This window comes from Vigna umbellata, chromosome 5, assembly GCF_029865625.1.
Source record: "Vigna umbellata cultivar VRB3 chromosome 5, Vumbellata_1.0, whole genome shotgun sequence".
Classification (NCBI taxonomy): domain Eukaryota; kingdom Viridiplantae; phylum Streptophyta; class Magnoliopsida; order Fabales; family Fabaceae; genus Vigna; species Vigna umbellata.
In genome coordinates this window covers 35,440,315-35,465,569 of record NC_142169.1, presented here as the reverse complement: position 1 = coordinate 35,465,569, position 25,255 = coordinate 35,440,315, and the positions used below count along the sequence as shown (strand labels likewise).

Genomic DNA, 25,255 nt, shown 5'->3' with positions numbered 1-25,255 from the left:
AGGTTGGTTTCATAAAAGTATTTCAAAACAAGTAATTGAATTTGAATATAATTTGATTCATGGCGGGGGTAAGGTAGATTGAGAATAAGAGAACATTTAAATCAGAAACAATCTAATATATAGTTTAAATTTGATTTCACTGCACTGGCTTTACAAAAATTTCATCCCAAAAAGGCCACACACTATTGTTTGTCAACTTTTTTATGGTTGATGGAAAAATCATATTTTTCATGGAAATCCACATTAGTGGCGTAACAATCTCAACATCAACTTTTCCAAATCCATATTCTAAACAATTTTTATTGTATTTATGAATCTCTCTTTTCATATTTAAACAATGAGGTATAGTAGCATCCTATATATATTTAACATGTTTTAAATCCAATCCCTCGAGCCAACTTCATAAATTGTACACGTTATTCATACCGAACTTGAGAAAACCTGGGTTATAAACATCCAAATAATTCATTATTTTCATGGCCTAAAACATTACAAAATGATGCTATCTTGGCCCTACCCAAAAACATCATTACAATATTTTTACCTTTCTTCTCAAATCCACTCATTTTCACACCCTCGACTTCATTCTCTCATAAGACATTACATGTACATATTCAGTTTTTAAAACATAATTTTAGTTGTCAACTTTTATTTATTTTTTATTATTTTATATATCACTCAATTTATTACATGCAATCATTTTTTTAAGTTCTTATAATAAGTTCAAAACTACATCATATTACCAAAAGTACTCTTTTATATATGATGACTAATGTTGGAGTAACTACAAAAGTATATGTTTTGTAAGAAACAAATTAAAAAATATATATAAATATATATAATTTGTTTACACACAATAAAATATTACTATTTAAATAGTTTAAATTATGTCATCCAGTTAAATATTTCAGTTAATTGAAAAAAATAACAGTTACTTAATTTTGAGTTCTTACCATTCTTAACTACGAAGAGATTGACTAGTTAAACGAAAATTACGTTAAGACCTTATTCAATTCCAATGCTCCATCTCATTTTCATTTGTACCATACAACAAGAAACACATTATTATTTATCAATTTTAAGGTTCATGGCAAGCCCCTTTTTACGTTCTTTTCTTACTATCTTTCCGTATTATTTTTTCACTATCTAATAATAGAACCTTTCTTAATGCACAATTATCTAAAATCAAACATTCACTTGTGAAATCCTACACTTCCTATTTACATTCACCATTTTCCGTGCATTGTTGATAAAAGATCTTTTCCAAGCCTCTCAAACTTTGTTTCATGCACTAAATTCATTTTGGAGTTGGGAACAACATCAATGAAAGTCAGTCTTCAAATTATAATTATGTCTATAACTATTTATACTTGTTTCTTTTTTCCTGTTTGTTATTTTATTCAAGTTGATGATTGTTCTAAATATGTTAATTGTTTTTGAAAAGGATAGTTGGTGATCAATAAATTGACAAGGGAAGATGATAGAACAAGATTACATGAAGGAATATGATAAGAAAATGAAGCAAATAGGGGAGCAAATGAGAACAATTGAACAAGAGAGAGCTCAAGCATTCAATGAGCAAAGACAAATGAAAAGGATTGCCGAGGAGACTAAGGTGATGGTTGATGAAACATTAGCCAACAAGACATCAAATTCAGACCAATTAAGTGTTAAAGAATCATCAAACAAGAAATTGTCAGAGAAAGATGTGTTATTGGACAACATGAGGAATGAGATGGATAATCTTAGATCATCTGAGAATAATGCCACGACCTTACTATCTAATTATAAAAGGAGAATTCAGGAGCTGGAGATTGAACTAGACAAGACAAAGGAGTCAGAAGCCAATTTGTTTGACACATTAGTAATGCAAACAAAACAATTGGAACAGAACAAGATTCTCCTTGAAGAGTCAAAGCTTGAAATAGCTTCTCTTGAAGAAAAATGGTTCGCAGATCAACCCTTTAAAAATCATGGTAATGAATTGTGATAAAAGAAAAGTTTAAAATTGAATGAAGATTTTGATGAACATTCATGGTAATTTATGAGATAAAGTTTTTAATTTTGATGAAGATTGGTACCAAAAATATTCAAGAAACTTCATCTTTTTGTATTGATTATTTTTGTTATTGAATCTTTTTGGTTTTGTTTTGTAGACATAGAAAATTACATTCCATCAAAGAAAAGTGAAGAGGGCAAGGAAAATGAGATCAAACCAAAGGACGAGATGTGCAATGGTGAGGAAATTTCGGAGAAGGTTAAAACCATGCTTGAAGAACTAAGCATACTTAAATCTGAGCTGAAGTTAGCAACTGAAGCAGAAGAGAATAGTAAGAAGGCCATGGATGATTTGGCATTTGCATTGAAAGAAGTGGCAACAGAAGCCAACCAGGTGAAAGCAAAACTAACCTTAAGCCAACTAGAACTAGAGCATGCAAAAGAGGAAGTTGAGCGTTGGAAAACAATGTTAAGAACCTCAGAAGAAAGGTACAAGGAGATTCTTGAAGCAACAAAGAAAGAAGCTGATAAGAACAAAAACACAGTTGAAAGGTTAAGATCAGAAGCTGAAGAGTCCCTTTTGGCATGGAATGAGAAAGAAATTGAGCTTGTGAATTGCATTAGAAGAGCTGAAGAGGAAAGATTACATGCAAAGCAAGAGTGCAATGATGCCATTGAGGGTTTGAAAGAGGCAGAGAGTAAGGTAAAAGTTTCAAAGGAAGAAAATCAAAAGTTACGCGATATACTTAAACAAGCCTTGAATGAAGCTAATGTTGCAAAAGAATGTGCAGAGATTGCAAAGGCTGAAAATGCTAGATTGCAAGACAGTATTAACCTACTTGTCCATGAGAATGAGATGTTGAAAATCCATGAAGTGGCGTCGTTTGAGAATATCAAAGAGTTGAAACGCATGCTATCAGAATCATCGATAAAGGAGTTCAAAAACGAGGACAGTGAGAAACCACCGGTAAAAGAAAGTGGCAAAGAAGACAATAGTAATGTTAAGGAGACAGGAAGAAGAGCAAGGACACATGGCAATTTCTCAATGGATCAAAGGGAACATAAAGAACCTAAGACTTTGAATAAAACATTTAGCCTTAATTTGAAGGAAATGATAATACCACATCATAGCCATAAGCAACAACAGAACAAATCCGGAAACGAAGAGGTCAATAAGGACATTAAAGATACTAAGGATGCTGATGATGACACATTAAAGGGTTCGATATTTGATGAAGTGGATTCGTCAGATTCAGAATCGCGACAAGATATGGACATTCCTGATGATTTTGATCATCTTGATGAATCTCATTTTGATGATACCGAGGGTGATAGGAACTCGAGAAAACGAAGAGCTTTGATAAAGAGATTCGGTGACCTTATACGAAGAAGAAGTTATCATAATCATCGGAAGGATTCATCCAATGAAGAACATTTACAGACGTAACATTCATTCTCTGTAAGTATTAATTCATGTATTAATTAGATTGTAATGTTAACAATGTTCTCATTTGAATTTTTTTTCTAGATGATTTCTGTAAGTTCAAGTATTTTTAGATAAAATTTTTGTTTAATCTTTTGTGTGAAGATGTTTCTTTTTTTTTTCTTTTTATGTAAAGAATGATTGTATATGAAATGTTACATAATGTAAAATATAAAAGTTTCATATAGTTTAGATACAAGGGTTAATATAAAAATTTATGTTTCGTGGTTCTTTCTTGATGTTTGAAGAAAGGATAAATGTGTGATTCTAGCAGGCAGGAATTTACTTTTTAAAGTAGTTTAGAAAAACAATAAAAGATTCTTAGAGTTGTTTAAAGTTATTTCACTACTCTAAAAGAAGTCATTCAAAATAGTAATGAATAAAGTATATTATATATTTTATAAATCTTGTAAAATAATATTCAAGAGAAATGTTTTTCAAAATATATTTTTTAATTAAATAAAAAATTCTATATGAAATGTTACCTTACAGAAACGAACTTTATTAAATTTATTATAATAAGTTCTTCGCATTTTCTCTGCAGTTGAATGAAAACCTTCGATGTTTGCTTTGGTGAAAAAAAAATATTTTGATGGGCTCAATCATATTTTAAAATTTTAAGCATTACAAATAGTAAAACAAACTTCATGTTTTTTTTATTAAATTCACCTGATTTACTGAATTAAACACTGCTTTATTTATTTGTTGAAATTAAAAAAGTTTGTTTTTTAAGAATTCATTTTTTTATACATAATTAGCTTATGGAACTTAAATCATCAATTTTTTTTTAAGTTGTACCACTAGATTTCATAAAGTTTGACAAAATTATTATAAATGATATACAATATAAAATTGATAGAAACTAGCAACATACTTTTTAATATTTTCTTTTGAAATTATAAAATTAATAGAAACATGTTAAATACTGTATCCTCAATCCCGCTGCTGTTATATTTATAACTAAAATTATTTAGATAACATTCGCAAACTATAAAAATCAGCCATAAAATTATCACGAATATAATAAATAATGAAGATATATCTTATAAAAATATAACAACTCATATAAGAATGTTATCACTACATAAACATGAGAAAAAAACGGACTGAAAATAGATTATATGCATATATACTTGATTATTCTCGCAAAATTTTCATCATCTTGTATGAGACTCGTTTCAAATAAAAGTAAAGTGAAATCAAGAAAAAAATATAGTTTTCTTATATTTAATCCGGCATTAATAAGATTAGGCAGGAAAATTGTGTTGAGAGAATATTATTATTGTAAGATTAAACGGCGGGAATATTTTAATTAAAACATTTTGAAACACGGTATAAGTTATATTAGTCAGCTTTTCATCATGTCTAATTCCTCGTGTTTATTCAAACTTGTGATGATTTATACCTTGATTAGACATTAAACCGGTATTAATCACGTTGAGACTTTCGTCTTCCACCGCATTTATAAACGGACATAGAATACAATATACAATGGGAAAACGGACCAAATTGGTTTTCTTACGAATTAGGGTTTCAAATTTTAATATTCAATTACAAATTAAACATATCAACGGGACACGGACATGGTTTTTGAACATTTTGAGGCCCACAACAATATTTTGGAGGAAAAATATCTTATCCAGAACAGCATGTGATTCGCATGTTCTTTACAGTTTCTAGCTAAATCCATAACGACAAAAGTTGCAAACGTGGCCAGCGGGTGTACCGTATCTCCATACACCGCCACCGCATTGAACTTCTGCTGGACACGTTATGCACCTTCCTTTAGCCGAGGAATATGTTTGAACAGAAGCAACAAGCGATAATAAATAGGATCGTGTTTTTCTGCGTCCACTGTGTAACTTGCTAACACTTAGCAGCACTCTTTCATTTTTGAGTTCAGTTTTTAGACAATGACGTCATCCGTAGTCGAAGGTGGAAGCGAAAAGGCCAAACGCGAGCCCTCTGATTTGAGTACCGAAAGCATGAATCTGACGGCTGAAAACCTTCTACTTCCCTGTGAAACGTTCTTGAGAGCAGCATCTTCCCTCAAGGACAAGGTTCTTTTATATTTTTCTCTTTGTGCTTATATAGAATGATCTAGAACTTGTTAGAGTGGAGCTGAGCTTTAAAAGAAGTGAAAATATGGGTACGAACAGGTTGTGGAGGAAACTTGGAACCGGAGAGACCAGGTGGTTGATCCGACGGTGTATTCGGGACTGTTGGGCACTGCCTTCACTTGTTTGCGGTCGTACCAGGTTACCGGTTGCCGGAACGACTTGCTGTTATGCAGAGATATCGTTGACACGTGTGTCACCGCTGCACGTGCCTCGCTCAGGTATCTTCCATACGTCTACCAAAGAAGTAGATGTTTATGTATACTGGTATTCTAAAAAAATATATACGTTTTGCAAATTTTCCTTAATTTTTCAATATGTATTTTTTTAAGAAGTATTTTAAAATGTGTTTTTTTATGGCATTAATTGAAAAAACTAATTCATGACTGACTAATTAATTGTAACTCCACTATTTTTAATACTAATTCATTTAAGATTTTGTTGAGTTCTTTTTATGGTTACCCGTGCTGTTTTCTTTTATGATAATATGACTAATCAATAAAAAAAAAAAAGCATTAGCATTTCCCTCGTCATTCTTTAGGAATATTTCCAACAAATTAAGCATTATATGCTTGGAAAATAATGCTTAGGGCGTGTAACTTTTAATCAAAATAACAAATCTTAGATTTTAGAATTAGAATACAAGTTGGCAAAATAAAGTATGATTATGTAGTTAATTTATAGCAAAAACGAAGATGTGAAATAATGCATGGAATTTTGGTTGGGTGGAAAGTTTGATTCTTTGTTCGACGTGGGTAGGCCATGGATGGTTGTTGTTTCATCTTTTGATTTGATATTATAAAGACGTCGAGTTTGGCGTTAATTTCAGGCAATTTGGGGAGATTCGATTATGGTAATTTAATAAGATATGAGAATATACATGGATGGCCGAATGCCACACTGGAGATTACAAATACCCTTTTTAATATGTTTTAAGTACATGAACACCCTCTCCAGTAATTTAATTAAAATGCCACTCAAATGCTAACGTACTAGAAATTTTGAAATCAAAATATATCAAATTGATAGTGGGATTTCTTGTCAAATTTCAGTCGGTTCTAATTTTTTTTTCTTAATTTTCTTAAAAGAAACATGATAATTAACCCTTTTAAAATGTACAAAAGTCTTATGTGACATTTTGGGTATACTTTTCTAAAGTAAGAGATACTGCTTGTTTGTTACAGACACGTGACTTTTTTATGCGGTAATGGAGGCGTTTACGCGCTTGGTGCTGTCGTTACCAATTACATGGGGGACCTCAGAAAGCGTGACTTGTTTTTGGCTCTGTTCATTGAGGTAAAAATCATGAAAATGAAATTCATTTATGTCTGTCTGCATTATTTTGTCTCTGTTTTTTAAGGACAACGTTGCCAAACCACGTAATATTTTTTTTTTGACGAATTTGTTTGTACACTTCATGAAGTGATTCGTGGTTCATATTCTTCATTTATAAAAGCTACATTGTTAAAATAAGTGCTTTCATATCTGTTGGAATCTTTGTATCGGACAAATATATGTTGAAGAAGATCTACTATGATTATATATATATTTTTTTATATTTTGATGGGATTAATGAATAGGTGGCAAAAGAGAAAGCCCTACCAGTAGGACCAGAGGAAGGTGGTTTTGGAATGTCATATGATCTTATGTACGGACGTGCTGGATTCTTATGGGGTGCACTATTCCTAAACAAGAACTTAGGAGAAGAAGCAGTGCCAAAGGACATTCTTGTACCGATCATTGATGCAGTGTTGGCTGGTGGTAGAGCAGGAGCGTCTGACATTAAAGACTGTCCATTGATGTATAGATGGCACGGAACAAGGTACCTTGGTGCAGCAAATGGCCTTGCTGGTATCCTTCATGTGCTGCTTCATTTTCCACTTTCCAGTGAGGATGCTGAAGATGTCAAGGGAACTTTGAGGTACCTCATGAGTAAGCGGTTCCCTCGCAGTGGAAACTACCCCTCCAGTGAAGGGAATCCAAGGGATAAGTTAGTGCAATGGAGTCATGGTGCAACTGGCATGGCCATCACTTTGTGCAAAGCAGCACAAGTAAGACAGAAACCTTCCTTTTCAAATTTCATTAGAGATTTACATTCCTGATTCTGAAACATGTAGATCACTGGCGAATTTATCTGCGAATTTATCTGCGAATATAATGAATATAGATCACACTGTGCGAATATAGATCACTCTTTTTAAGAACTTAACTTATATGTTCTTAAGGACTCTTATATGTGAATTTATCTCTTCTTAAGAACTTAACTTATATGTTCTTAAGGACTCTTATATGTGAATTTATCTGCGAATATAATCACTATTTTTACCTGCAAATTTACCTGCGAATATAGAATATAGATCACTGTGCGACTTATATGTGAATAATCACTATTCTTAAGAATATAAATCACTGTTCCTAAGGACTCTTATATGTAAATTTACCTGCAAATTTACCTGTGAATATAGATTATATGTGAGTATAGATTATATGTGAATATCTGCGACTGATCTAAGGACTTTACTTATCTGCGTTATATTGTTACACTTGGCAAAGAAAACTAACTTTTTTTTTTCAATAAATTCTTATTTTACAATATGCATTTGCAGGTGTTTCCTAATGACAGAGAACTTCGAGATGCAGCAATAGAAGCAGGGGAAGTTGTGTGGAAAAATGGACTGGTGAAGAAGGTGGGACTAGCAGATGGGATATCTGGAAATGCCTATGCCTTCCTTTCCCTGTACCGACTCACTAGAGAGAGTATTTACGAAGAGAGAGCAAAATCATTGGCTTCCTTCTTGTATGACAATGCAAAATCTCTTGCTCCTGCCAATGGCTATTCACTCTTCCAAGGTCTTGCTGGGACAGCATGCCTCTGGTTTGATCTGCTTCAACCACAAAACTCTAGCTTCCCAGGTTATGAATTATAGATTGATGCAGATAGAACAAGTTTCATGTAAAAATATGACTGATATGATATGATAATAGAAGACAGAATTAAAATAACAATAATAATAATAATACAGTGTTTGTTGACTCAGAATTATGTGATATAACTAATGAATAAACATAGTTTAACCCTCTATCTTTATCTACGTAAACTGAAACCAGATTGTTCTGAAGTTCTGGAAAAGGCTATTTGTAAATATTATAAGTACATTTTCTTTGTTCGTTTGTGAAATATATCTGACACTAATGTCTACTGAATTTTGAATTGATTTTGTTTAAGTAGTTTCTATGTCTCATTAGGATTGTTTTTAATTTTTCACTCCGAGTGATTTTCAATTTTAAGAATTTTTACTATAAACATCACTGTTTCTGACTACTTTTTTTTATTATAACATCCTGATTTCTTATTATATAAATATGAATAGTTATTTTTGTTGTAAATTTGTGACAGTTTACTCATTCAATTAAAAATACAATAAAATTATATAAATTTTCGTTAATTATATTATTTCACAGTTTTTAAGAACCTTCTCCTTAAATATTGTTAGTACAATTTATTTAAGAAATAAGGTTAACAATAATAATATTAAGACATGTCAGGAATGGAATTTATTTTTCTAGTATTGTTATCAGTTTTTTTTTGTCCTCTCTTGTCAAAGGTTTTTCTCAATTTTCTTTGTGCAATAAAACCACCAATAAATTATTTGAGAAAGTTTGTGTTATATAATGACTTTCGTTTTTAGTGCTTTTAACATGTACTCTTAATTTTCTAACCATAACTACAGTCTTTATGCGCTTTACTTCTGTAGTCGCATTTTGCCTTTAGAAAATATTTTATTTACTTCTGTAGTCGCATTGTGCCTTAGAAAAGAAAGGGATAAATAATAACAAATTACTTATCTTATATTTTTATTTTAAATAGATAGAAAAATAAATGACGAATTGCACGGATCTCACTTTAATACGAAACATCTTAAAACAAGAAAATTAATAACAGTGAGAAAAAAAAAGTTCATATGAAGAAAATCTTCAAAATATTATACTTTTATAGTTTCATCCATATTTACATAATTGTTAGGAAATAGTGTATAAATGATTAGGTAGCTTTACATAACATATTGCAATTTAAGGATCTTAATAAACTATTTATAGTTCGTAATTGATATTATAGATCTAAAATGTATACCCATTGCATGTATTCACATAATTAATTATATTTGTACATTTCTTTTATATAGAAATCTTATACACGAGAAATGATTAGGACAGAATTAATCTTGTACATACTCTAAAGAGAATTAGACTTTGTGCATAAGGAAGGAAGGGAGAATTACTTTAACATAAAGATCATGAAAGAACATTTTTCAAGAGGCATTAAAACCAATTAACATTGTTTTCTTTTTCTCTCTAAATCAATCTGTACAATTACAAATTTTACATCCATTTCTCGTTTATTTTATTTAATCATAATAATTTAACTTTCTAATTTTTTTTTCTACTCTTTCATTTCCATCATTTCATTCAAACAAGGGTTAAATAGCAGTTAATTAGAAATAATAAACACTACAGCAGTTACACACTCGTAATCTTAAAAAGATGATTTTATAGAATCATTTTTCATTCATATTGATGAAAAATATTTATAAAAATAAAAAAGATAGTGTGAAAGATAATAATATATCTCTACCACATATAAATATATTGAAAAACTATGTACCCTTTTTATTTCAAGTTTTATAGCAAGAAAGCTCTAAAGGTTCTAAAATAATAATTATTGAAATGGTTTCCCAAAACTAAAAAAATTGGGCAAATTCTTCCCGCAACCCCATATTTTTAGTCATGCACTCTTGAATATTAAGCTTTTTATTTTTAAGTAAAAAATATATTTTAGATTTATAATTTGAAAGTAAAAAATATTTGTTATTTTTTATTTCTGAATTATATAATTCGAAAACCATTTTTTATTTTTGAATCGTGAAATCTAAAAAAAAAAAAATTAAACATTAAGTTTTAGAATATATAATTCACATATCTAAATTACATAATTCATAAAGGATAAAATGAAAATTTTCATATTTATGTAAATGTTTGATGAAAATACGGAAGAATTTTCGAAGAAGTGGAAGTAAGTAGAAAGGCCCAAGCCCATTGCGTTTAACCGTTAATTGACCCGGGGATGAATAATAGTCTACCGTGTGCCTCCAAACTGAAACTGCAAGTGCAACGCTATGGGGAGAGGAAAAGGAGGGAAGAAGAGTCGCACTCAAAGAAAGCATTTCCAAGAGAGCAGAGAAAATGTATGGAACTCCAAACGTCCTAGATCAGATTCAGATCCTATTCCTTTCTCTAACCCCTTCGCTACTCAGAACCTCGCTTTCGATCACTATTACAAGGTAAACCAACCTAACCAATGCTTCGACTAAGTCACATACCGTAACTCCTCTCTCATCATCTCATTTCTTTGATTCTGTTCGTTCTTTTGCAGGATCAGGGAATCGTATCATCGCAAGAATGGGACGCATTCGTGCAACTTCTCCGAACTCCTTTGCCCGCAGCTTTCAGGATCAATTCCACGTATACATTTATTTATTTCTATTTAAACTTCACCTTCTGTCGAGTGACTGAATTCAACTGAATTTGAAAATAATCATCTATCTGTAACAGAATTTCAAAGTATAGAATAATTTCACTTTCGTAGTAAAGATAGTCAAATCCATTTCAGTTTGAATCCAGACTCGTTCATTTTAGTTCTGAGTTACGTTGATGCTTGCTTAAGTTTATTGTGTCTTTTTATTCGGTGATTCCAGTAGCCGGTTCTGTGCGGATATTCGGTCTCAACTAGAGAATGATTTTGTGCACTCTCTTCAGGCTGAGGTAAGTCACCGGCAGCAATTTTGTTTAATTATGCTGCTACTGTTGATTTTTCATGTTTAAAGTCTTTGGATCTTTTTCTTGTGGTCTTGAATTGTTATATATAGGTTGCGGAAGGGGATGATACAGAGGCTATTTTACCTTTGCCATGGTATCCTGATAATCTTGCTTGGCATTCGAATTTTTCGCGTAAGCAGCTCAGGAAGAACCAAACACTCGGGAGGTTAGTAAGGTTTGGTACATGAGTGGTGTGGATTGAACCGATATTAGTTTGGAACTAGATATGTAGTTCTAGTTAACAGTGCAACAGCCAAAAGTTCATATTGATATATTATGATTATGACTCGATGTTTAGTTAATTACCTAACTATGACGACCATTCTTATTTATGACTTTCACATGCTGGTTGGTTGCATTTAGTTGTGATTTATTATATCAGAATGTATTGTTTAGTTAATTAAAATAAATTATGCGGAAGTTAGTGCTTATGACTAATATGTCAATTCCTGCTCCCTATTATGTGAATCTCTCAGGTTTCATGAATTCTTAAAGATAGAAAATGAAATTGGAAATATTACAAGACAGGAAGCTGTCAGCATGGTGGGCCAGTTTACATTTTGTCTATCATTATTCATGATCGTAAAAAAGGACTAGCTCTTGTTCTAGATAGCTGGATGACTGACTGAGTGCATGTATTTTACTTTATGATTCAAAATTTAACTAGTGGACACAAATGTTTCTTTGCTACACAGGTACCTCCCCTGTTTTTGGATGTACATTCAAATCATTTTGTACTTGATAGTAAGTAACTTGTGCTGTACTGAAGTGGATTTTGTCACTTTTACCAATTTTTTATGCTATTTTGTTTGTTTACCATGCATATTTTAGTACTTTTAACTATTTTTTCTATTTGATTGCTTTTATTCAGTGTGTGCAGCGCCAGGTTCAAAAACATTTCAATTGCTTGAGATTTTACATCATTCAACTAAAGTAGGATCTCTGCCCGATGGAATGGTTTGTGTCTGTGCATAATTTTATTCTATTTGTTTCCTAGACAAAACATTCTAGCAAATAAGGTCTGTCCTCATAAGGCTTCATGTGCAAACTTTATTAATTACTCTATGCTTAATTAATCAGGTTATAGCAAATGATCTAGATATCCAAAGATGCAATCTTCTCATTCACCAAACCAAACGGATGTGCACATCCAACCTGATTGTCACCAATCATGAAGCTCAACACTTCCCAGGATGTCTCTTAGAAAAACATTATGATAAAATGGAGCTAGATCAAGAAGCCCAGTTATTATTTGATCGTGTTCTGTGTGATGTCCCATGCAGTGGAGATGGCACCCTTCGTAAGGCCCCTGATCTGTGGAGGAAATGGTAATTTTCGTTCCTTTCCTGGATGCATTCTTCTCCCTTCTTTATCTTTAACCACCATATGCTATTTCTTGGGTTAAGACTGATTTTTTTGTATAAAGGAACACAGGGACTGGAAATGGCCTTCATAACCTACAAGTTCTAATTGCAATGCGAGGTACATTTTTTATTATTTCTACCTTTTGAAGGGAAAATGAGGTGGGTAAATTATAACCCTGTTTTAGTTTATTTGGCTGGGAACGTTCCAGATAATATTACTTAAATAAAAATATATTTGTTTTCTCAATCACAATCTCTATAGTTAAATTGAAGTTACATTCAAGGTTGATTTAGTAGAGAAGATGTATTGACTATTGTAGATGACAAGCATTCTTTTTCTTTCCCCAAACAATTTATTTTTGTACTTTTTTAGTTTTAATTTAAACTGACGGTCTCTTCTTCCTCTGGTTCAATTTTTTTCCCCGTATGGTACTTGGATCAAGCTACTGCTATTATTATTATAGATATAGACATAGATGAGTATAGGGTGAACTAGACTTCGCTACCAAGACAATGTTGGCAAACTCAATCATTCTATTGACGTTCTTAGGTGTATCTTTACTTAAAGTTGGTGGAAGGATGATTTATTCAACATGCTCAATGAATCCTATTGAGAATGAAGCGGTTGTTGCAGAGGTAATCAGCCCTGAAAGCTCTGAAATTATATTTCTTGCCAGCTATGCTATCTAGCTTGTCCAGTTATGGGCTTTCTATTGAAGTGTTCTATTTTCATTTCATGTTTTATATGTATAATTTGTTCCTTCATTGATGCGGCCCTTACCCCTCTATCATGGATCAATTGGTTGTTTTCTTAGATATTTAATGGATCTTTTTAAAAAAATACAAATATACCCTTGATTTCGAAAAAGTATTTGATAGCAACGTGTAATTTAATCAATGGATCAATTGGTTGTTTTCTTGTATATTCAATGGATATTTTTTTAAAATACAAATATACCCTTGATTTCGAAAAAGTATTTGATAGCAACGTGTAATTTAATAAATGGAAGCTAACTATCAATAGTTCAATCGCATCTCACTTATCTTCTGTTGGCACGTGCTTCATTCCTCTTGTTTTCTAATTGATGTCTACTCTTTGGTATTACTATAAATCTTTCTGTGGTTGCTATTGTAGCTTGCGGTTATGAAGGAAAAACTCAATCTGAGATGTCCCCACTTTATAATAATTCGTCCATAACATAAAAATTTGCTTTTATTTATTCAAACATTAATAGTTTTTCTTTTTATTTGAAAAAATAGTTGGAGTTTTTCCTTATTAAAAAAATATTATGTTCAATGCTTTTGGTTTGGCATCTACTAGAATACACTAACATTGTTTGTAGCACTTAAAGTATTTTCCCTTACCTACCAATTGCAGGTTTTGCGAAGGTGTGGAGGATCCATCGAACTTGTAGATGTCTCTAGTGAACTTCCCCAACTCACTCGTCGACCAGGTCTTAAGAGATGGAAGGTTTGTTTTTCTGTGACTATTTATTGCCTTGTGCCTTAGAGTTTGAAGATAAAACGTGTAATCTACAAATGGATGTATTGATTTGCTTATACATGGCAAAATCGAGCATGCATAACTCTTCTTTCTGGGGCTTAGAAGGAGAAAATGTTTCATTGTTTGTGATAATGAATTAACTATTTCAATTTTATTGTGTCATGGCCTGTTATTCTTTTGGTTGGCTTATTTTTTAGTTGTGTTTTAGTTGTTAATTCTTTGTAATTGGTTACTGGGATGTCCTTCAACTTGTACCCATGTTCACATTCCTGGTAAAACATTGAATTTCAAACTTGAATAGAAAAATATTATGTTTACCCAAATGAATTTGAATTTCTAGCAAAAGATGTTTGATTATTGTGTAGTTAATTGAATGCAGTACTCTAGAATAGAAGGATCTAACGTTATGCAGTGTGCATTGAAATGTATCTGAAGATAGTTTGGATGTGCAGGTATGTGACAAAGGCAAGTGGTTCATCTCCAGCAAAGATGTTCCCAAGTTTCGTAGAAATGTAGTTCTTCCCAGCATGTTTCCAAATGGCAGAAGCTATCAGGATGTTGGTGATAGTAATTGTAATATCATCATGGAAGGTGATATTAATACTGATAAGGGACATATCGAAGATGATACCCAAGCAATGGAGAATCCTGCTATGCTCGAATTTACTGAGGAAGATTCTGATTTCCCACTAGAGCGGTGCATGAGGTTTGTGCCTCATGATCAGAATACTGGAGCCTTCTTTATTGCTGTTCTGCAGAAAGTTTCTGCTCTTCCTGGTAATTTCTTTTATGATTTCAGTTGTTTTTCTCTCTCAAATCCTGATTAACCGAGTCAGGGAATTCTAGTGGATATTGGGAATAACTCCTCCTTCAGCAGCCGCTTTTAAATACAAACATATTTTATGTGCCCATGCCTTTTCTTGCCATAATAGGTTTGTGATCGTTGTCCCTTTGCAGCAATCCAGGTAAAACCTAGAAAAGAAGTTGGGAAACAGGTTGACACAGCAAACCAAGGCAATGAGGATGCACACGAACTGCATGCTAATCCATTGGAAAATATATCTGAAGGAATTTCAGAGGCTAATGTAAATGAAAATGAACCTAATGAAACAGATTTGAAGGTTAATTCTGTTGCATGTGAAGAAGCGGATTTCAAGGAAGCCCAAGAACCCTGCAGTATAGAAATCATAACAAAGAATACTCCAGGCAAAAGGAAACTGCAGTTTCAAGGAAAATGGAGAGGCATTGACCCTGTTGTCTTCTTCAAAGATGAAGGAGTTATTAACAGCATAAAGGCATTTTATGGCATTGATGATCAATTTCCATTTAATGGTCACCTTGTAACAAGAAACAGTGATACAAGTCACGTGAAAAGAATTTACTATATATCCAAGCCAGTCAAAGATGTTCTGGAGTTGAACTTCTCAGTGGGGCAGCAACTTAAAATAACTTCTGTTGGTCTGAAGGTTTTTGTAAGTATATTATCTTCTCAATTATAAGTGTTTTTGTTATTGTAATTTTTATTGTTGATTTATTTATAACATATGCTCCTTATTTTCAATAAAATTTTACTCAAAGTGAGAACATGTATAAAGTGGGAAAGTAGTGATTTATTTGCCGTTGATATAAAGTGTAGATAATTTATTTCAAATAAAAGATGGATACACCTTTACTTTCTCTTTTCAGAGAAGCAAAATCCTTTTAAATAATTCTCTATGCAGTAGTGAAAACAGTGACATTTGAGGACACAGATCAGGTTTAAACTTGTGTGGGTAAAGACCATCTAATTATATAAATAAATTAAGTCAAACTGAGTTATATTGACAAAATTATAGTGTATGAAAACACAGATATTAAAGTAGTAGCATGACTAGTTAGTGTTAACGATTCCTATTACTGTTTTTCCTGACCCAGTTTAGAATATTTTGTGGGATATGAATCATGGTAAACAACTGGGTGTGAGATTTCTTTTTGTCGTGATAATTGATATTGGACTGCTGTGATATAAAAGCCTTGATAGTTTGTTTGAATTTTTATAAAAACCTAATTACTTGTAAACAATCAGTGGCCTGCCCTTAACTGTCAGTGACAAATGAGTTATTTGATTAACTCTTGTACTTGTGAATAAGTGAAAATGCTTGCCAATGTCATCATCGTACAGGAAAGACAAACTTCATGTGAAGGAAGGTCTGCACAATGTTCTTTCCGGATCACTTCTGAAGGATTGCCCCTTATTCTCCCTCACATTTCCAAACAGATTCTAAGTGCATCTGTAATAGATTTCAAGCATCTTCTGCAGTATAGAGCTGTAAAATTTGCAGATTTTGTGGATGCCAAGTTCGGAGAACGTGCTGCAAACCTAATGCCCGGCTGTTGCGTGATAGTTCTGGGTGAAGGTATGCACCGGCATGATCAAAGAGTAAATGCCAATTAGCCTGACTCTATTTGACCTTCTCCTTTCTTCGCAGGTAGCAGAGCTGCTGCAGGGACCCTCAAAGTGGATGAGTCAACTGTAGCCATTGGATGCTGGAAGGGTAGAGCAAGTTTGACTGTCATGGTTGGTGCATTGGAATGCCAAGAACTGCTCCAACGGCTTTTAATGCGTCTAGATGCACAAACAGAAAAGGACTCCTCCATGCATGAGGACCAACCGTCTGGTACCAAGGGAGATGAAGCACAAGTGGCAAACGGTAAAAATGAAGATATTTAATATTTTTCACTGATTACTTGGAGTAGTCAATCTAGGTTTTTACTAATTTATTCACAGCTCCTATCCTTTTAGTCACGTTTCCCACCTAACTTAAGTCTCATCCCTCTTACAAAAAAGCATTTTGCAGAAATTAGGGCCGTGGTCCACCCATGTATGTTATGAATTTATTTTCTATCCGTTTTGTTTTCGTCGTGTTATTTATAGCCAAGTTAGCACACAGACTTTGCTCAAATTTGTATCAATAGCTTTTAGTGACTTCACCAGGATTTTATACTTGACAGAAGCGTCCATTTTACTTAACCAGCACGACTTTTTATAAGTATTGGAAAGTTGTTCTGGTTAGGATGTTAGGGAACCGCAAGATCACTTGTTTTTGTGAAAAAAGGTTAACCAATGTCTGTTAACAAATTGGGTATTTTGCAGTTAAACTTTCATTTTTCTCGTTCTGTCAATGTCTGTTCACGCATAGCGTACAAGATTGAAATTAATTTATTTAAAATCTTGCAAATTTTTAATAGTTAAAGTACTATTAGTACAAATGCATTACCGGCTTTCAATTTAAACGAGAAGCTATTTTTGCTTTAGTACTTTTTAAGTTTAAATTAAATTTTATGTATTATTATGTTCTTGTTTTATTTTAAAGTTTAGCAAATTTTACTGTGTTTAAAATATTATAATTTTATTATTGTAATGCGGTATTAAAACAGTTGCTTTATCTGGAAATGTCATCCAAGACCAAGGACTTTGGTATCAATCCCACAAGATTTATTATTTCAGATTTATCAAGACCCGGAACCTTTGTCATGATTCTTGAACTTTAAAGAACTATTTGTGCAAACTCGGACTTGCAATAGAGTCACAAGGCATCAAGCTATATCAGGCTTCGAGCATGGCATTTTACAATCAACTCTATTTCGAGTCTAACAAAGTTACCTACCAAAGATTTAAGCTTAAATCATTACCACTATTTTGTTTTATTTTCTGATTAAGATATTTTTTTTAAATCCAGCACAACAAAGGTCAGCACTGATTAATGAGATGAAACTTTAATTTAATTGAAAAATAACAATAAACATATCTAAAACAGCACGCTTAAAGTCAAGGAAGACCAGCACTGTCAGGATGATGATTTTCAGTCCGCCCTACATGTATTCTATTCCTACTAACATAAAAACATTTAATTACTTCCCTCTCTTGATCTTAATGAGCTACTCATGCAAAATAAATTTTAAATAATGTAAAAATATACAAAATAAAATGCACCAGACTAATAAAAATTGGTGATAGGAACACAACCATGAAATCTAGAAAATTTAAACAAATTATAAATAAATTCAGGATTACTGACAACACATGTTCCCCTTGGGGATTTCTTGAGCAGGACCAGGGACAATAATTTTCTTACCAGACAGTGATGCTGAGTTGCCATTTCCCTGATTATCACCAGCCGCTAGGTTCTTCTTGTTAACAATGTTGAATATTTCTGTCAAAACTGTCATGAAGGCTGTTTCAACGTTAGTCGATTCCAGCGCTGAAGTCTCCAAGAAAAATAAGCCTTCTTTCTCGGCAAATTCTTTTGCATCGTCTGTGGGTACTTGACGCTGGTTCTCCAGATCACTTTTGTTTCCTATAAGAATAATGACTATATTCTTATCAGCATGGTTACGCAGTTCTTCTAACCAGCGAGGTATGTGATCGAAGCTTTGACGTTTTGTGATGTCATAAACCAGCATTGCCCCGACAGCACCCCTGTAGTATGCACTTGTGACTGCTCTATATCTGTAGAATAAAATCATTTATATGTCAGGTCAAACTGCAATCAGTATTCGGAGTAATGGTAAGTTAACCATGGGTATTGGATACCATGAAATGATCAGAGATAAACTTGACAACAGTGTAAAGTTTGAAAAAGCACATACAACCTAAAAATATACACCGTACAAAAAGATCATAACATCCAGCAAATTAAAATAACTAGGCTGAAAATATACATACTGCTTTAACTTTTTAAACTTGACAATATACAGATGAATTCCAATGATTAATATACTCAACCATAATTGCCAAATATTTTATTCATAACCCTCCTCTAAAGAGTTAAACTCATTGAGTGATAAGCTCTCACGTTTCCGATTTAGTAAAAAAAAAAAAAAAACTAAAGTACTCTACAAATAAGATCGCATCCAACGTGCTCTAGTAAGATTGTCTACTAAAGAGGATATTATATAGTGGGCCAAAGAAGTAAGAAATTGATAATGTTTTAATTTAAATTTGTGGGTTAAACTTTTAGCAACACGCACAAGCCCCCTTCAAGCGCAATTTTTTTGCATATATTCATAATCTATACATACTACTGTGGATGGTCAATTCGGTCACAGATGCTTCTGTTTGTGTTGAGATCTCAACGTACGTGGGTTTTACACCCAACGATTCTGTTATACTACAAAGCTGAGAAATAATTATTTTAAAAGAACAATCCCATGGAAATTGAGCAATGATGACAGCTAATTATAAACGTAGAAAAAATTCAACGTACTCCTAATTGCTTTATAAATTTCATTTCTCTTTATAAACAGAAAAAATTCAATGTACTCCTAATTGCTTTATAAATTTCATTCCAAATTTCATTCCTCTCTCTTGTACAGAATGAAATAAGTTTATACTACTAAACAAATTAGCACATGAAATTTTGCATCGATAGGCATTAACAACAATTACTTCACAAAAGATACCAGAAATTGAAGAAACGGTTTTTAGAATAGTACAAAATATAATCATAGGCCTACCTACTAGCAACGAGTTTATTCTCACTCCGTGTACAACCAGAATTCCTTCAAAGGGTAGGTTTAGGTTTAACACGAGTTTGTATGGGTAACTCTTAACCTTCAGGTCCATTACACAGGTATTCTCCTTCCAAATACACTTGCATTAACAGTGCAACACAGATTCAAACACCGAACAGAAATTTGTAATAGCACACTACATATGAACTAGGAATATTCTAACAGATATGTCACTTCCAAGTGAGGTTCTAATATGTCCCATGAAAGGGTGTATAAACTCTGAGAGGGCAGTCAGGTGACACATACATATTTACTTGTGAAAATTATTCTATAGAATTTACTTCTTTATATCTCGTACATGGTACTAAACATTAATAGGTGATCCGATACGTGACTGAACAATATATCCAACACACTAAACATTAATAGGTGATCTGATAGGTGGTTAAACAATATATCCAACAAACAATGAATCTCGCTAAGATAGGCTTTAATAATGATTGAAGTGGACTTTAAGTCTTACTTAATCCCACAAGATCGGTTTATAAGATGAGGTTTTCACTCACTTATATACTATGAAATTGTCTTATTCTAGTCGTGGGACTTCCAACAAACTTTGAGTTCAACACAGTCCACATCAATACTCAAATTGTCGCAAGAAAACCTTGACAAAACCCAAAACAACTTGAGAAAAGGGATGTTGTTTTGACCTTCGTCCAAACGAAATTGGCAGGTCTGAGACAATTGTGATCGCTATTAGTCTTTATATATGAGACATGGTTAAGCATTATTAATTCCTTTTTGTAATTATAAAATTTGAATGTATTGCATAAACATTGACGGGAACCAAAGACATGGAAATCTAAATAGTTCGAGTCCTAATAATTTCTTCCCAGTCCTGGTTTCAAATGGTCCAATTAGGTCACCCCTCTCACCACACATGTCCAATCGATAACAACAGATAATTCTCTTATATATAAGGATGGATAATCAATAGATAATCTTCTAATCCTTTAAAGATAAGGTGGAGATAATTCACTTATCACTAAAAAATAATTTCAAACAGACTAATACCTCATATAAACTCATATGAGATAGGCTATCTATACGTCCCTCAAGTCCGTACTCAAACATCCACCGACTACAATCGTAGAGTTCTTGCCACATCCAACAAGACATCGAGGTACACGATCCCTACCCATGAGTTTGTCCCAAACAAGTGCAAAAGGTTGGTGACAAGATGAAGTTAGGTTTTAATTTCTGACCTCTGTTGTGGTCATTCGTCAAACTATTTCAAGGATACGTCAACATGCAATCAATGATAGCACAAAAAATTAAACTCCAAAGTTCAATATCCTTCCGCGACACGCAAAACATTCAAAGTCAAACTCGGTTTGACTCACTACTACAGACTAAGTTGGCGGAAAACACGAAGTTGAACCACTAAAAAAACTGAACCGAGGATCAAGTCTTCCGCCGGCCACGACCAGACGAGTAGATCAACTCAGCAAGCAAATCTAACATCTAAGTATCTAACTCAGAGTTAAACTGCGTAATAATTCGCCGCGATCAGAGCATACAGAAGGTAAGCACTGATCAGTAGCTATTGTTTCAAAGGCATATCAATCAACAGATACAATACGTAGCGAAAACCTAACAAGACAAAAAAGATCTACAAAATCTTCCACTAAAATCCTCTAGGTTTTACTTCGAACAAAAACAACGAAACGAAACAAGTAGAAAATAACAGAGTATAGTATAGTTGAAGAGAAGTAGAAGACGGAGAGATAGAGAACCGTTCTTGTCCCGCAGTGTCCCAGATCTGAGCCTTGACGCTCTTGTGCTGAATCACCAAAGTGCGGGTTTGGAACTCGACACCGATTGTGGCCTTCGAATCCAAGCTGAACTCATTTCTCGCGAATCGCGCAAGTATCTGCGACTTCCCCACCGCCGAATCGCCTATAAGCACCACCTTGAACACGTAATCTACCTTTTGGTTCGCGTCTCCGTAGCCTCCTGCACTAGCCATTATTCAGGTAAAATGCACTTTCTCCTTCTTTCTCACTCCCAAATTTGTGGCTCTTTCTATTTCAAATTGAGCTTGGTCGGCGATTGATTAAGCAACTGTTTAATGCTTGGATTAATTTGGAGGATTATTAAGTGTGGAACAGAGTAGTGTAGTGGGATTCATATGACACGTGGCGGTATGGTATTGGGCGCTGGTCCCTATAAGCTTCATTTATTTTATTGAGAATAAAATAAAATAAATTTGTGTAGCGAAAGGGAGGGAAGAATGGTTGAAAACAGCTTTATTACAGTGATAACAGTTGTCAAAAAGTGTGGCCAGCGAATGTCTTTGCATTGGGTGGAGTTATCTCGTTGATCGTCTTGACGGCAATTCCTTTTTTATATTATTTTTTCAACGTACACACATGGGAAAGGTATTCTCTAATCTTTTAAAAAATATATATATAATAATATGTCTGAATAATTATTTAAATAAAAAAGTATTTCACATATTTTATTGTTAATATAATTAGAAAAACAACTATGGCTGTAGTATAATAATTTTAATTTGTTTAACTGTGTTTTATCCTAATAATAATAACAATACAAAGTGAAATACAACGGTAATGATGTTTCAGTAAGTGTTTTCTTAATATTATCTTGTTAATTTTAGAAAATTCAGTATAATTATGTATGGGTAAATATAAATAATGAATAACAACCTCATGTTATGTAAAATCCCAAAAATACAGTAAACACCATATTGTAGAATTAATCACATTTAATGATAACCAAATCAGTCTTAATTAAAACGAAAGCACAGGTTCTGGCCGAACGGCCTTACAAGAAGATAAATATGAATAAAAACGTTCAACTTAATCATACTTGATCGAACAGTTTACAAAACCAACACCGAACGATCATGAAGAAACATAAAGACCAAAAACGGACGAACGTCCACTTAACAAAAATAAGTAAACACAAGCCGAGCGTTCTATTCTTCGGTCTTCACCTCGACTTCTACTAAATTCTCTTCCCCCAAGTATTGTTCTTCCAACGCCTCTTCCAACAAGGCATCTCCTTCTGCTCACATCCACACGGATGATCATTGCAAGGACAAGGACAGACGTACAGATACAGGACAACACAAGGAAAATACACAGGGTAAGCTTATATAATTTAATTCAATTAATAACATACAATCACATATACCAGCACAATCAAATACATTCTAATAGACACTTCCATCAAAACCCTGATGCTAGACTGACTGTCCGGACTGTATGAATCTTGTGTAGCTACTACGTTCGTGCACCCGGGTGATGTAGTAACTGGAATTCTCATCAGCTGCCACCCGAGGTTAGTCCATTCCGTCCAAAGTACTCCTAAGGACTAGGACCTCCTTCCGTTCCCACACATGACGTACCCCCTCAACGTGAGGACGAGTACTCACGGAACATCAGGATGAAACGTCGGCCAAGCTTTGTCCACATTCATACATTACCAATTCCAATATTCAATATACATGAGTCGTTCCTCCCTGGAACGCTCGTCCAAAATCCATCATCATATAATCACTCAATGCAAGATTCACACTTTAAAATCTTATAAGTTATCATCAATTTCATCTTTAGTTTTAAGGGCATAAAATAACAAACGTTCAGCCCTCTGAAGGACGAGGACGAACGTTAAAGGCGAGATCTAGAAAAACTCGTTTCCAATCAGAATAAGTCGACATATGATTATTTGACGAACATCATTACTACTCAAATCAGTTGAATGAACTGACTCTAGAGCGATGCAATCAATATTCAGAATAATTTAAGTACAAAGACTCCAGGCCGAATCCATATGGATAAAGATGCAACAAGATGGGCAATTAGCTATACTGAGAACGATTCGTTTAAAGGAATCGACTGCCAGTCAATGACTGAACGCGATAATATACATTTATTAATAAGTTGGACGAACGCTATTTACGCCCGTTTAGAAATCAAAGGTAAGAACGAGCGTTCGGTATCAGACCGAACACTACTTAGGACGAACGCTAGATATAAGACCAATAATTCATTAGGACGAACGCTTGGTATAAGACCGAGCACTAATGAGGGCGAACGCTCAGTATAAGACCGAGCGCTACTAATTTTAAAGTATAAGGGGATAATACATTATGACTTAATTTAAAATATACGGGTACCACTAGGATGAGCCGAACGCTCAAACATAGTATTTCACGGGACGTTCGTTCTCGATCAGAACTCTTTCCAAATGAAAGGATTCCTTTTTAAGCATTTTACTAGAAACCGAACGGTATAAGACCGTACGATGACGAACGTATTTTATCATAGTAAGGATTTCATATTTCAGATTTTCATCCATTTCAAATCTCAAGTTTCAATCATATCAGCTCATATTTTATAGCTTCATATCAATTTTACAAACTTTATATGATTTCACATTAATCATTCATACTTCAAAGTGATAACTCATTTCATATTCATACGTATCAACCATCAACATACATTTCAACCAACATATACCATATTCATCATACAGTGATTATTCATGCATAATCATTCGGCATATATCTCATACATTCAGTCCATATCATACGTTCATACAACATACAAGTATCAATTAAATTAAATAAGCTTCTCTTACCTCTTAAAGTGAACGAACTTGCTTCAGTCAAAAACTTAGTTCGTAGAGACGCGATTTCTCCTACCCACAAAGCTCAAACAACTCTTCAAACTAAACAAAATACAGAAAATCAAGAGTGGTTCAGAGAAGGTGACCGAGTGCAACCAAAAACTTGGCTTGCATGCTCAAATGAACGAACAGCTAGAGACGATGAGCTTACCAGTTTCGGAACGAGGAACGGATTGGTTCAAACTGAAGCTTATACCGCTAGGAACACTTATACGGTTTCTGAAAGTTGATCGGAGAAGAAAATGGTAAGCTTTGGTAGAGAGAAGGGAGGGTTTCTAGAGAGAAGGAGGAGGAAATGAAAAGTCTGAGTTTGGGAAGAAGAAGGTGCATGCAGGAGAGTGACGCGGGTTTCAGAAGGTTCAGTTTTGTTTAAAAACGAACGTCCGTTCTCCTGCTGACACTTGTATCCCACTAACTGATTTCCTGATTCTCTTTTATTGACACCTGGCGTCCGCTCAGAGGATTTTCTAAGTGCGTTTTTAGTGTTTCTGAGCAAGTTTTGGATGTAATAAATGAAATTAGACAGGTGGGTTTGGTTACTTAATTACGAGGTCTGACATGTTACATGTAAATATAAATTTTATTATTACTTTAGTTTGTGAAAAATGTTGATTTATTATTTAAGTAATAAAAAAAATAAAGTTTAAAATAAAATAAATGAGAAATTGCACTTTTGAAAACCTCTTTATTAAATTTTACTATTTAA

At 33.4% G+C, this 25,255-nt stretch overlaps 4 protein-coding genes across 5 annotated transcripts; 3 read left to right on the top strand and 1 right to left on the bottom strand.

Moving 5' to 3' along the window:
* Nucleotides 1-1,477: 1,477 nt before the first annotated feature.
* On the top strand, nucleotides 1,478-3,445 carry LOC148198192 (uncharacterized). 2 transcript variants are annotated; one of them, XM_088115387.1, is made up of 2 exons: nucleotides 1,478-1,976; nucleotides 2,157-3,445. In XM_088115387.1, the coding sequence occupies exons 1-2, from the start codon at nucleotides 1,478-1,480 to the stop codon at nucleotides 3,443-3,445; spliced, it is 1,788 nt and encodes a 595-aa protein (XP_087971513.1). The 2 variants fall into 2 exon arrangements, with proteins under 2 accessions (XP_087971513.1, XP_087971512.1); XM_088115386.1 differs by having other exon boundaries at nucleotides 1,478-1,988; nucleotides 2,154-3,445.
* A 1,787-nt stretch (nucleotides 3,446-5,232) lies between these two features.
* On the top strand, nucleotides 5,233-8,802 carry LOC148198191 (lanC-like protein GCL1). Its single transcript, XM_088115332.1, has 5 exons — nucleotides 5,233-5,541; nucleotides 5,641-5,819; nucleotides 6,783-6,894; nucleotides 7,179-7,649; nucleotides 8,205-8,802. Exons 1-5 carry the CDS (start codon nucleotides 5,395-5,397, stop codon nucleotides 8,523-8,525), a joined length of 1,230 nt encoding a protein of 409 aa, XP_087971458.1. The 5' UTR covers nucleotides 5,233-5,394; the 3' UTR covers nucleotides 8,526-8,802.
* Nucleotides 8,803-10,728: 1,926 nt separating this feature from the next.
* LOC124825440 (uncharacterized) lies at nucleotides 10,729-17,325 on the top strand. Its single transcript, XM_088116622.1, has 15 exons — nucleotides 10,729-10,937; nucleotides 11,030-11,118; nucleotides 11,352-11,418; nucleotides 11,523-11,638; nucleotides 11,949-12,015; nucleotides 12,168-12,216; nucleotides 12,344-12,429; nucleotides 12,553-12,800; nucleotides 12,899-12,954; nucleotides 13,387-13,472; nucleotides 14,215-14,307; nucleotides 14,793-15,117; nucleotides 15,298-15,812; nucleotides 16,502-16,736; nucleotides 16,809-17,325. The coding sequence occupies exons 1-15, from the start codon at nucleotides 10,773-10,775 to the stop codon at nucleotides 17,048-17,050; spliced, it is 2,439 nt and encodes an 812-aa protein (XP_087972748.1). The 5' UTR covers nucleotides 10,729-10,772; the 3' UTR covers nucleotides 17,051-17,325.
* A 750-nt stretch (nucleotides 17,326-18,075) lies between these two features.
* Nucleotides 18,076-21,968, bottom strand: LOC124825442 (ras-related protein Rab11A-like). The gene is made up of 2 exons (XM_088116623.1): nucleotides 21,630-21,968; nucleotides 18,076-18,829 (listed from the first exon to the last, which is right to left on the bottom strand). The coding sequence occupies exons 1-2, from the start codon at nucleotides 21,860-21,862 to the stop codon at nucleotides 18,391-18,393; spliced, it is 672 nt and encodes a 223-aa protein (XP_087972749.1). The 5' UTR covers nucleotides 21,863-21,968; the 3' UTR covers nucleotides 18,076-18,390.
* Nucleotides 21,969-25,255: the final 3,287 nt, after the last annotated feature.

Bases quoted from the DNA above. Each gene is read 5' to 3' on its own strand.
- LOC124825442 (XM_088116623.1), bottom strand. From the start codon at position 21,862: ATGGCTAGTGCAGGAGGCTACGGAGACGCGAACCAAAAGGTAGATTAC. The intron at 18,830-21,629 runs GTTCTCTATCTC...TTTATTCTACAG, and splicing joins GACACTGCGGGACAAGAACG to ATATAGAGCAGTCACAAGTG.
- LOC124825440 (XM_088116622.1), top strand. From the start codon at position 10,773: ATGGGGAGAGGAAAAGGAGGGAAGAAGAGTCGCACTCAAAGAAAGCAT. The intron at 10,938-11,029 runs GTAAACCAACCT...GTTCTTTTGCAG, and splicing joins CTTTCGATCACTATTACAAG to GATCAGGGAATCGTATCATC. The intron at 11,639-11,948 runs GTTAGTAAGGTT...TGAATCTCTCAG, and splicing joins AAGAACCAAACACTCGGGAG to GTTTCATGAATTCTTAAAGA.
- LOC148198191 (XM_088115332.1), top strand. From the start codon at position 5,395: ATGACGTCATCCGTAGTCGAAGGTGGAAGCGAAAAGGCCAAACGCGAG. The intron at 5,542-5,640 runs GTTCTTTTATAT...GGGTACGAACAG, and splicing joins CATCTTCCCTCAAGGACAAG to GTTGTGGAGGAAACTTGGAA. The intron at 7,650-8,204 runs GTAAGACAGAAA...ATGCATTTGCAG, and splicing joins CTTTGTGCAAAGCAGCACAA to GTGTTTCCTAATGACAGAGA.
- LOC148198192 (XM_088115386.1), top strand. From the start codon at position 1,478: ATGATAGAACAAGATTACATGAAGGAATATGATAAGAAAATGAAGCAA. The intron at 1,989-2,153 runs GATAAAAGAAAA...GGTTTTGTTTTG, and splicing joins AAATCATGGTAATGAATTGT to TAGACATAGAAAATTACATT.